Here is a 12407-nt window from a genome sequence, read left to right as displayed (position 1 = left end):
GCCCAAACCTCCGCACCAACTGGGCGAGGGGGCGCATATAGATGTTAAATAACATTGGGGAGAGTATCGCCCCTTGGGGAACCCCGCACACCAAAGGGTGACGGGCCGATAGATCTCCCCCGAGCACCACCCTCTGTCCCCGACCCTGGAGAAAGGAGACCAGCCACTGTAAGACTGTCCCCCTAATCCCCACGTCGGCAAGGCGGCTGGCCAACAAATCATAGTCAACCGTGTCAAACGCTGCTGTGAGATCAAGTAACACAAGCAGCGCTGACCCGCCTCGATCCAGATGCCTGCGAAGGTCGTCTGTGAGGGCAACCAAGGCTGTCTCCGTCCCATGGCCAGGACGGAAGCCAGACTGGAATGGGTCCAGGACTAGAGCATCATTCAGGAATTCCTGCAGTTGTACCGCCACCCGCCCGCTCAATCACCTTGCCCAGGAACGGGAGGTTCGACACTGGGCGGTAACTGGACGGGTCAGTGGGGTCCAAAGATGGTTTTTTCAGGAGGGGCCGCACTACCGCCTCCTTTAACACTCCTGGAAAAACCCCAGAGCTCAGGGAGATGTTAACAATGGCCTCCAGATGGTCCCGTAGCCCCTCCGAGCTGGCCTTCACCAGCCAGGATGGGCAGGGGTCCAGAGGACAGGTGGTTGGCCTCATCCCCTGCAGGATCCTGTCCACATCGTCCTGAGAGAGCAGGCTGAAATGGTCTAATACGGACCCAGAAGACGGCCAAGGGGTCTCCAGTTCCCTTATGTATGTCTGTTTTGACAAATCTAGTAACTTTGGCAACCAGATTGTCTTGGCCAAAAGGGGGTTACTAGAATGCAGTTCGTGTTGTCTTGTTGCTTGAAGAGGGAGGGCCATGTGTCTTGCTTCACCCTGTACATGGCCTCTACCCTCTTAGAGGTTGCCAGAAACTCCGCTGCCTTCTCCCATGTCTTCAGGGTTACCTCATCCAGGCCTTTAACAATAGGGAACCCTACTGAAGCTGGAACATCACTGTAGAGTCTGCCTAGAAGCTTGCCCAAGGTCTTGGGCGCAGAAGATGACACATCCAGGTCAAGTGCCTGTGCCATTCGGGCCATCTGCTCAGCATACAAGCAGAGATCTTCATATGGCGAATCCAAAGATGGAGCCATGTTCTTGTCTGGTGACGGTTCCGAGACCTCGGATCCATTATCCGACAGGTCTGGGCAGAAATCAAGATCCTCCTCATCAGAGTCATAAGATTGCTGAAGTTGGACCGGTGACGGTGGTGGAAGCCATGCCCTCCCAGATGAAGTCGAGGATCTCAGATCTGATGTGTCGAACCCATGAGGGCCTCCTGTCAGGCAGGGTAGCAAGCGAGCCTGCCTACCATACATGGAGGTTTCTTACTACTGGGGGGGGGGAATAAAAAGAGCTACTCTGTGGTTTCTCTGCCGTTTGTTGTTTCTTTGCTGCAGTCTTGTTACTGCTTTGCTGAGCTGTCTTATCAGTACAGGTGGGAGTGTATAGAACTACCAGACGCCTGAGAACCAGCCGGCCGACCTTGAGGTCCCAGCTCTGCATCTCTCCCTGGCTTTTCCAGCTTAGGAGCTGTGCGCCAACTCTTACGGACTTTCATTTGAAATAGGGGGAGGGGAATGAGGGGTATTTCTATACTGGGAAGACAGCTCTGGCATTCTAGGCAATTATTTTCTACAGTACAGTGGGGGGGGGAAGAGAATCTCATAATAAAGACCTTTAACTCATGCAGCTGTGTCTGGTTAAGTGGAGAGTCTGAGAGAGTCCTCTAGCCAGGCCTGACACCTCCAGCCCAATGGCAATGATATGGTGGGGGAATGCAACAGGTTGGGCGATGCTCCTGTTGAGTCGCTCCCCTCAGGTACAAAGAGCATCTCCGCTCAGATCCATGCTCTCTCTGGTGACTCGGAGTCAGTGGGCAGTCTCTCGGGATCACAGAATGCCTCGGAGTCGATGATCGTTCCTTAGAAGTTGTAGATCTCCTCACAGTCTCACCTCAGATTTGACCCGACTCCTCCTCCACTGGAGCAGGCTCAGCAAAAGAAGCTGACTTGAAAATGTGCTCTGTCGTCCAAAGGCCTGAGTCGGTTGCTAGTGATGTTGGATCCGCGCCTCTTGATTCCCCCTCCGACAGAGAACGGTTAGATGAGTGTAAGTGACGTGACAGAGTCCTGCAATGGATTAGGATGACATCCTCCTCGGATCTTAGACCGACTCCGATGTTCTCAACTCCAGCAAGATTTAGACAAATATTTCACCTTCTTCATCTTCTTAGCAGGGGGCTCCGAAGGTGGTCTCGGTTCTGAGGAAGAATGCGGAGCCAGAGATTTCAAAGTGGTCAGATCTGACCTCAGAGTCGATCTTACTGAAGCCATGGATCCCACTCTTGAATGGCAATCCGGAGTGGTTAAGGGCTTGTCACCTTTCTGTGTAAAAACAGCCGAGTGCCAAGAAGAGCCTAACTTCTTCAATGACACAGATTCGGCAAACTTCTTATTCCATAGTGTGGCCATCAATCTCTGGGCTCTTTCATTTCTGGCCCTTGGGGTAAAATGCTGGCAGAAGGTGCAAGAGCCAACCTTATGCCCTTCACCCAGGCACAGAACACACAGATCGTGTTGGTCGGACCCGGTCATTTTAGTACCACACCGGGTACATTGCTTAAAAAGGAACTTTTCTGATATACTATCCAGACTCACCACTACCGTATGCAACTGTTACAACATGGGAAATGTGGTTCAGATACACCATAGCCAAATCGAAAGATGAATAATGAAATCCAAATCCAGTCCAGAAAATCACACCCAAAATTCTCACAATACAAGACGACACAGCTGAATAGATAAACAGAATAGTGAAATCCAGGTCCAGTCCAAGTCCAAGTCGTAGATCGATAATCAAGAAGAACGAACCAGCTCTGAAGCAAAGTTCCTCTCTTCACGGCAGCTCAGAGAGAACTGAGGGAAAGAGGTCACTCCTCCTAGGTCACGGGACCTGTTTTAGGCAGGAAAAATGGTTACGTGATTGGGGAGAAGCTGCCCCTAATGGAACTCGAAAGAAGCTAGTAAGTTTCTCTGTTGGCAGGCCTGCACATGCGCAGTCCCCAATGTGGGGATGCACAAAGGAACAAAGATGAACAATAAATCCATACATACAATATTACAGATGGCCAACATGGCAATTCTGCATTAAAACAACGCTCTTAATCAATGATCACTGAGTACTGTACTGCATGAGATGTGTAATACATGAATTCTTGCTTCTTACACAACATTTAAAAATATGTACTCTAGCCTCTAGGCTCCAGAGGTAGGGCAGCCAATGGGAAGCATTAAAAATGCAAGAATTCTAAGCTTCAAGAAAGAATTCAACTGCAGCCTGGTAACACTAATGAATTTCTGCTGGCAAGTGAAGACACTGGTAGAGCTAATCACTATCCCATCGCAGTAAAGAAGGGTATCAAAAGAATGTTTATATACCAATATGGATATAAGCACTGAGTTGTAGAAAACTCATTTAAATGAATAGAGGCACCATAAAATACACTTAATGTTCTTATTTGTGTAATAGTTTCCTGACAAATACATTTTGTAATAATTTCAAAAAGGATATATATTTTGAAACTTCCGAATTAAGATTCGCACACAAACCTGTAAGAGCTGCATAGCAACTTCATAGATAGCCCTGGAAGAATCTGCAGCTTTAAATAATATAAGATTGAGGAGAGTAACTGTATCACACTGGTAATCCCTGTGAAGGGGAAAAGAAAAAAGGGAACAAAAATTATGCTTGTGTATAGATCTTGTCAGATGTCAGAAAAGAAGCAGCGTTGTTCTTACTAAGTGGATGGGAGACCTCCAAGGAAAACCAGAGTCGATATGCAGGGGCAGACAATGGCAGACCACCGCTATTAGTCTCCTGCCTTGAAAATTCAAGCAGGAGTTGCCATAGATTATCTATGACTTGATAGCACTCTCCATCACCATATACATTCATACATACTTAAAATAAATGTATCTTGGATGTTTTTGTTTAAGGAATTTTCTCTAGCACCTGTTTTGGAACACACTGGCTATGGCTTTAAAACATCCAGCTGCTACCCGCTTCGAGCCTGTGTAACAACGATCAACAGCCCAATACATGAGGTTACTCTGGTCTGGGTTGAGCTCCAACAGCAGCATAACCGCCTCACAGCCCAGCTGATGAACCTAAACAAACAAAAAATAAAGAACTCAGAAAACAAAGGTTGTTTTGTTAAGGTTGTTTTGAAGTTATAAACTGTCACAAAAGTTTACATCTTTATTTTCAATTAGGCTATTGCTCATATAATCACATAACCCAATTAAGCAAGCTATATTTTAAAAATCAGCAGACTCATAACAAAGCTACAGCAGTCTTGAATTCTAGTTTTCAAAGATCTTCAGATTTCTAGATTAAGCCATGTTTTAGATGTTGGTATCACATCTAAAACAGTAGTACAGTAGCACATTTTCATTCAATCTGTTTATTCTTTATAAAGGGTCTACTGATACAGGCCCAGCTCTGAGCTTGCAGCTTTATGATGGCAACTTTTAATCATGTTAAAAAATTTCCACAATTTGAGAAGGCTTTCCTGTATCTCAATTATCTTTGGATTATTTAAAGGCAAATAGACATTTTAAGGGTTGTTGATGCTGTATAATTACCTTCTTATCCTGTGAATCCAAAATATTGTCCAACCATTTGTACAAATAGCCATCTGATGAGAGACCTACATTATCTGCAACAGGGCCACAACATAGTACAGCAGACATAGCCTTTGAAATGGAAAAAAATTCACAGACAGATCAGACTGCTGGATGTAAAGATTTATAAACTCACTCTACAAACCTACAAGCAATCATATTGTCATGGATGTGGCTAGAACAATAGGGGAACAATTGCTGGATATGACCAAGAAAGTTGTTCAAAACGTCTATGCACCACAAAACACAGCTAGCCGGGCCCCATAACAAGACAGTCCACAAAGGGAGTCCAGAGGTCTAGAATACAACAACCTTGGAGAGGGGCATAAAACAATTGAGTTACACAGTTGTATTACCATGAGTAGATTAGAAGCCATCTAACTCATACTAATACATACAATGTACCAAGGCCCAGAGCTTCAAGAGAGAAGCCCATCTTTTTTAACTTACTCTCAGTCTGCTGTAGCCACTTTGGCTGTTAGCCACCCTGAATTAGTAAATGGAAAAGACCTTTTGGATTCTTATGTGTCCTAAGCCATAGACGAACCGAGGCAAGAAAAATTCTCATTTGTCCCATTTCTAATCAGAGTAGGGAATTGGGCACTCCGGATGGAACTTGTAAAATGGATTGGAGAAATTTAGATTGAATTTTCTCCAGAGAATGTAAACCATGATCTTGTTTAAGTTGTAGACCAATCCTAAATCTACTATTTGTATAAGTAAGTATAAGCCTCAAATTAATCTCAATGTACTGTTTGTATAAGTTTTTATGCACTTTCTATTGTTATATCTTATCTTGTCTTTTCAAATAAAATTTCTATACTAAAATAAAAAAACACCCTCCAATGACACAGGGGGAAATGATGGCAATAAAATGGTGGAAGGGCGAGAGGTTAAAAACAGTGTACAGTGCTCTGCACAAACCCATTTTGACTGCAATCTTTCAGGAAAGATCATAGCAAAGTAGGTCCAAAAAAAAATGGAGCAAAGCAAGGGAGAACCCAGACAGTGGACAACTAGAAGATAATGCCATGTGGATGCTCCAAAAACCTCCACTCAGATTGCATCGGTTGCAATCTTCATCTAAAGATAAACAAGAAACAGTAATCCCTGTCAGTATTCTTAGACTTATCAACATCCTTTGAGCCAGTTTGGTGTAGTGGTTAAGAGCCGGGTTTGATTCCTCACTCCTCCACTTGAAGCCAGCTGGGTGACCTTGGGTCAGTCACAGCTTCTAGCTCTCTCAGCCCCCCCCCCCACCTCACAGGGTGTTTTGTTGTGGGGATAATAATAACATACTTTGTAAACCACTCTGAGTGGGTGTTAAGTCATCCTGACGGGCAGTATATAAATCAAATGTTATTATTATTGTTATTACAGAGTTGACCACTCCAATCTTATCTGCTGTTTGGAATACTGAAGATAAAAATCAAACAAGTTCCAGGAGATAAAAATATTGCTTCAATCATTAAAAACATTTATTAAACTATGTTCTTAAGATGGCCATTACCTTTAATGCACAGTACTGATGTCTATTTATTTGCATGTTCCTATCACTGTATCTGTCAAGGGGAGTAAACATGATGCTGAAGGGTCCCGCCCAGTGACTGAACAACATGAAGAGACTGTGACGTAGGCTCTGCTGCGGGAAGACGCTTCTTCTCTGGTGCACTAAGAGACAGATTTGTAAAAGACACCTTTTAATAAACTAAACATACCAAAGATACCTAAACTTCAGTCTTCTGAAAAGCAAGCAAACTTAAAATGAAATCTCTTCAGCAGTGTTGTCAATTATATTTTACACACAGTATTACAGACCTTCAGCCAAAAACATTTTGCATCCCTTCCCCCAAATTCAGCTCCATTAAAGTTGCTTTCCATTTCCGAGATGGGAACTGACTGCATCTTTGCACGGCCTAGACTAGAGAACAAGACTTCAAGGAGAAGCTAAATACCACATATCAATCCTGAAATGCTCAAAGTTGTCCAGAACCACCAATGAGTATGGTTCTTCCAAATTACAATGAATCGTGGTAGCAAGTGTTGAGTGTTTTCTACAGCTGTCTCAGAACGATTTCTTTGCAGAATGTGATCCAGCAGAACCTACAGGCTTTAAAACAGTTGTGTCCAGGCTTAGGGATATGCACTGAAAAAACCTGGTATTATTCAGATTCAAGTATCAGGTATTGGTATTCCCGATATTCGGGTCCTTAGATTTTGGTTTGTTTGGTTTTGGATCTGAGATTTGAGGGGGGGGGGGAATTCTGAAATTAATTGGCTTCACTATTCCTTACGGGGGAATCTTTCCAGGGTGCTAGAGGGGTTGTTTTTGTGTCAAATGCACCCTGCTTATCTGCCATGTATGCTTATATTCTCTGTATTGTAGTCTGGGCCTCTGAGAACGCGTAAAGATCTATCTGTGTAATTGTCTAACTGTGTAGCTGCGAGTTGCTTATCTCACAGGTGGTTGCTTTCACTTTCTGGGTTGGCATGGGAAAGTGTCCTTGAGATGCCAGCCTGAGCCATAACTCCCAGAGACAAGTAATAAGCTCATCTTTCCCTTTCCTATCCATCCCCGCCATTCCCCTCCTAGGCCCTGCATGCCTAAACTTTATCGGTCCTTATCACAGGGCTGGAATTTCGCCCTATAACTAACATTGCTTTCCTCCTCTACGTGACTTCTGCCAATGTAGTTGTTTGAGTGCGCTGACACCGATGGATCTCTAATAAAGAAACTTTAACTGGACTCTTGAAATGTCTGCAGAGAAGTAACTGGGGATCTAACTGGCAGAGCCTGACATTTTGTAGCAAATTAAACCAAAATTGCAGTGGAATGAAGTTTGGGTCAAGTGGTCCAATTCTATGGGCCCCTGAACAAGGTGTTCCCAGCTACTCTCCATTGTTTTCTATGGGGGGGGGGGAATCTGCTTTCTCCAGGACAAGGAAGCCTTAGTCAAACACACAACAACCATCACTGACCCAAAAGAACCAACAAAGCCCAACAGAACCAATGCCAAACCAGAGAATCTCAATATAACAGGCAGCAGAATGTGCATACATCTTGATTAGATAGTGAAAATCTGGGATAGGATTGGGATTTCCAAACATTTTGGGTGTATTTTCAGACTGAATATACCAAAATACACATCCCAATCCAGGCCAACTTTTAAACTTTCCTTCCTTAAATCTAAAGAGATGTTGTGAGTTGCTGGAGTGGGATCTATATATTGTGTTAACTTTTAAAGTATCAGAAAGATTTTAATGGTGTTTTTAGAATGCTGCAGTACGCTTTATTTCCATCTAGCTGTCTCGAATCTATATAAATCGAATGCTAATCGAATGCTAAAGATAGAATGAAACTTCTAGAACGAATAGAAAAATAAAGTCATTATGGATTTTAAAACAGGACTATTAATCCCTTTCAGAAACACATGATTTTGATTTTAAATATGATCAAATAGTCATTGGCACATTTAACTATAGAAGTGAAAGCATGCTTGCTTATGAGCAGCAACAATTTCTTGGGCTTGACATTTCAAACTGTAATTAATGAGATATTTGTGAATACCTGGAACATTCTGAATGATATTAGCCACTAAGGCACTAAAATGGCATCGGATATCCTTCAACGTGTCAGAGTCCTTTTCGTTTTCTGCTTCTAGGAGTTGCCTGGTTAGATCCACATATTCCAACAATGTGTTGTTAAGGGAATGTGTTTCATTATCAAGGCCACCACTCGCACTACAAAGAAAACATGCAGATTGCAAATGAAAACACTGTGTAAGTACAGATTTCTACTGCGTTGTTCTCAAAGTAGTAGATCCAAACAGCATTGGGCAGGAGCTCCCTGAACGACTAAGTACCAAATCTTATATTTAGCTACACCGACGCAACAACTAGCAGCTCTGCAAATAAAACTGGATCCAGTGTTCGCCTACCCCACTTGCCAATTATTCTTTGGTAGTATAAAAACAGCTATGGCTGCACTGGGTTACTAGACTACTTAATATGTCTTAGCACAGGGATTGGATTGAGGTTCTTGCTTTTTGATTAAAGTAACTAGTTTAGAAGCTTAATTACAAATTAATCATTATAATAGCATTTTCAGAATTTTCAAGTGCTTGAAATATTGAGGTGGTTCTCTTAAACCTGCCCTCATGAACAGTAATTGGAACCATCAGAAGAATAGCCCCATCACGCGTGGATGCCTCAGGATCTGAACTTAAAACTCTACTTGGAGAAGATAGCAGACAGAGGGGAAAGCAGAAGATAAACAAGGTTGCACTTACCTGTAACTGTTGTCCATTGAGTGTCTTCTGTGCAGGCACACATGGGCCTTCACCTGCACAGTCCCATGTGGGACTGCACAGAGGACACAAAGATGAACTAGTGGGTCTGACAGAATCTTGCACTCTGATTCTCATTGGGGTACTTCAGGATATCAATTAAGCCCCTTACATGGAAGGGGCTTAAACAGCTCAGTATTCACACCTCCCTCTCCTATACCTGCACTCCTATCATTACAAAGAGGCAGATATTCTTATCCTAAAAGCTGTTGCCCTAGCAAGGTTTGGGCCTTATTCTGTAGCTTATAAATGAAACTCATTTGGCAGAAATATATGATCATATCTCATGCTTACCTGTGACTAATGACCCCTGCATCAGCCAACAGTTCAAATATTCGTACTAGCTGTACGCGTAAAATATCTCGACGCCTGCGCCGTTTCATATTCTGTTAGAGAAGATAAAGTGGCATGCTGGAATCACACTTAAGCCATTCTCATGATGGTATAACACCTGTCAGATTAGTCATATCACTCTAAAGCAATAAGACGGAACTAAAGAACGATTAGCAGAACTTCTCATGGAATGGATTGTTCCTACATCCCCCTCCATACTGCAGCCTCCTATGCTCCCGATAAAACTTGTTTCTGAGTTATCAGTGGATCCTGAGGAATAGCTTTTGGTGGGAGTCTGCAATATGATGGGAGGAACAGGTAGAAATGCTCCCTCTCCCACATGAGCAAAAATAACATTTTGATCATGCAACAATGCCTTGGATCTGACCAATAATAGATTTCCAACTGATAGCCAAAGGCAAATCAAATAAACTATGACTCTGAAAAATAGCAATTTTTATACATTAAAAGTTATCTGGAAATGGGGGTTGAAAGGGTGAACTAGTCTACTTAAATTCAGTACAGGACTGCCAAGACAAAATGTTTGGCCAATGATTTAATTTTTAGAACAGATAAAGTTTTATTGGAATGGGTGGTTACTTCCACCAATTATTGACCAAAAATGCTATACAACAAATCCAAAGTGATTCAAGTACGTGCTAAAATATTTATTGCAAAACCATCCAATGCATGCCAACACAGAAATCGGACACAATACAGCTCATCTTGGAGCAGAAGGAGATTTTTGGTCAATCAGTGTTTTCCTGAGGAAGAACTCTCATACCTCAAAACACATTGGAAGATGCTGGAGAATTTTGCAATTTAAAACAAGAACAATTTGCCTACAACCACTAGAATAACTTTGGTAAGTATTTGTCTATTGTTATAGACAACTACAGTGACAGCTTTCCACCTTGTTGCATCTAACTGCAACTTTTTGCACTTAAGGAAGAAAAGTTAGAATAATTTACATATCCTTCAGCAAGAAATACACACAGTACATAATTACTGCACTTGCTGGCCAACAACATTTAAAAAAAAATTACTTCATTTTTTATCCTACCTTTCTCTCCAACGGGGACCCAAAATGGTTTACATCATTCTCCTTTCCTCCATTTTATCTTCACAACAACCCTGGGAGGTGGGTTAGTCTGAGAATGTGTAACTAGCCCAAGGTTATCCAGCAAGCTTCATGGCAGAGTTGGAATTTAAACCTGGGTCTCCCAGATCCTAATCGGCACTCTAACCACTATACCACACTGACTCTCAATAGATAGCCAGTTGGGATAGACAGCAAAAATTAGATCTCTTTCCAAGCATAACAAATATTTTAAAGTGTATACAAAGTTCCCTCTCCACCTGCAGCTACATGAGTTAAGTTAAAGAGACAACTGGATCATTTTGCTTGCTGTTCTTTGGATCACAGTCATCATGCTTAGCCATTTGAAAAACCTTGACTGTGGTATACTTTTGTCATTAATTTACTTTACTTTTTAGCTACAGATATCAAATGTATATTTCATTCTTTAAGAACTATTTACAAGATAAAGACCAACAAAAAAAGTACATTAATCACAATTTTTTAACATCTTCATTACCTCTGGCCTTCTTTCAAGTGCTTCTTTAATTATAGGGTGCAACTCTTCTATTAATTCCCTGGGTGAAGGATACAAGTCAATTACTTAAGTTTCCAATTATTACTAGGGAAAAATATTCAAGCAGTTTCAATTGATTTGTATTGACTCTTAGCCATAACAATGACAATACAAGATGTAAAGTTATTTTAATATTTTAATAATTAAGTGTACTACATCAGTTTGATGTTCAAGCCAAAGCATTAAATTAAATTTGACAAAGTTCTTAACAGACTTTGACCAAAACAAAATTTAGTGGAGGAAAAACCACGGGCGGCCCTGGAACAACTGTTGCAAAGAGACCACACAATACCAGGAAACCACTGTAGCAAATGTAAATATATTCCTATCCACATATAAAAGTACAAAGTGCGATGTGTTCAAATATACAATACAGGAATACACAGTACAATTATATACAGCACATATATCATTCAACCAAGTCTTTACAGTCCGTATAGTTCCTTGCCAAGCAATCAAGCATCAGGAATTTCGACAAAAGGAGAGGTCCATCTGTAGATGTGCATGCTCCAAGTTAGACACTTCCCAATCTCCAGAAAGAAGCAAGAATAATCGGAGGAAGCAAGGAGAGGAGCAGAACTTGGGAAGATTGATCAGGAGATCTGTAAATACAACACACCAGGATTTTCTGGCTGCCTGTCTTGAGTACAGTTCAACCAGATTGCCCCTCTCAAAGCAGCTCTGAGATCAACCAACATCTCTTCTCGCGTGCATATAGAAGGTCAGCTGGTAGAATCCAACTGTGGTGCCAACCCACTAACCATCCAACCAATGTCTTCTGTGACAAACCCTTGGCATGCAGATTCAGTGTATCCAGTCTGAATTTTTTCATGCCCAAGATGAAGTGAGCTTTCTCTCACGAAACGGGTTAATGACAATTGCCTGCACATCCCCGTCAGCGTTGTTGGACAAATCTTGAATTTTGGGACTGGGAATGTTAGAACATCTTCCACGATTCTCTCCATGGGCTTCCGTATAAAAATTTTTGCATGTTGCACTTTAAATGAAAGCAAGGAACTATACGGACTGTAAAGACTTGGTTGAATGATATATGTGCTGTATATAATTGTACTGTGTATTCCTGTATTGTATATTTGAACACATCGCACTTTGCACTTTTATATGTGGATAGGAATATATTTACATTTGCTACAGTGGTTTCCTGGTATTGTGTGGTCTCTTCAAAACAAAATTTAGAGCAGCTACTTTCTGTGTAATTGCTATAGTCCTACTAGCAAGGAGGAGATTCTCGTTCATAAACTTGACCGTAAACTTGGGCTGAATCCAAACTAGCCCTTGCCTAGAGAGAAGGCTTGCAGTGGGAAGATCTGAGGCACC

The 12407-nt window shown here is 42.0% G+C and overlaps 1 protein-coding gene across 4 annotated transcripts in view; it reads right to left on the bottom strand.

Moving 5' to 3' along the window:
• FRYL (FRY like transcription coactivator) overlaps positions 1 to 12407 on the bottom strand; it is a 265895-nt gene that overhangs the window by 99361 nt on the left and 154127 nt on the right. For all 4 annotated transcript variants that reach the window (XM_054990361.1, XM_054990362.1, XM_054990363.1 and 1 more), the window contains 7 exons: positions 11013 to 11070; positions 9376 to 9467; positions 8304 to 8476; positions 6246 to 6406; positions 4697 to 4807; positions 4065 to 4219; positions 3662 to 3761 (listed from right to left, as the gene is read on the bottom strand). In XM_054990361.1, coding sequence (XP_054846336.1) covers positions 3662 to 3761; positions 4065 to 4219; positions 4697 to 4807; positions 6246 to 6406; positions 8304 to 8476; positions 9376 to 9467; positions 11013 to 11070 — 850 coding nt within the window. The remainder of the gene's footprint in view (positions 1 to 3661; positions 3762 to 4064; positions 4220 to 4696; positions 4808 to 6245; positions 6407 to 8303; positions 8477 to 9375; positions 9468 to 11012; positions 11071 to 12407) is intronic.

Source organism: Eublepharis macularius, chromosome 10, assembly GCF_028583425.1.
Source record: "Eublepharis macularius isolate TG4126 chromosome 10, MPM_Emac_v1.0, whole genome shotgun sequence".
Lineage (NCBI taxonomy): Eukaryota > Metazoa > Chordata > Lepidosauria > Squamata > Eublepharidae > Eublepharis > Eublepharis macularius.
The sequence above is the reverse complement of the archived record's forward strand: the minus strand, read 5'-3'. Positions and strand labels throughout refer to the sequence as shown.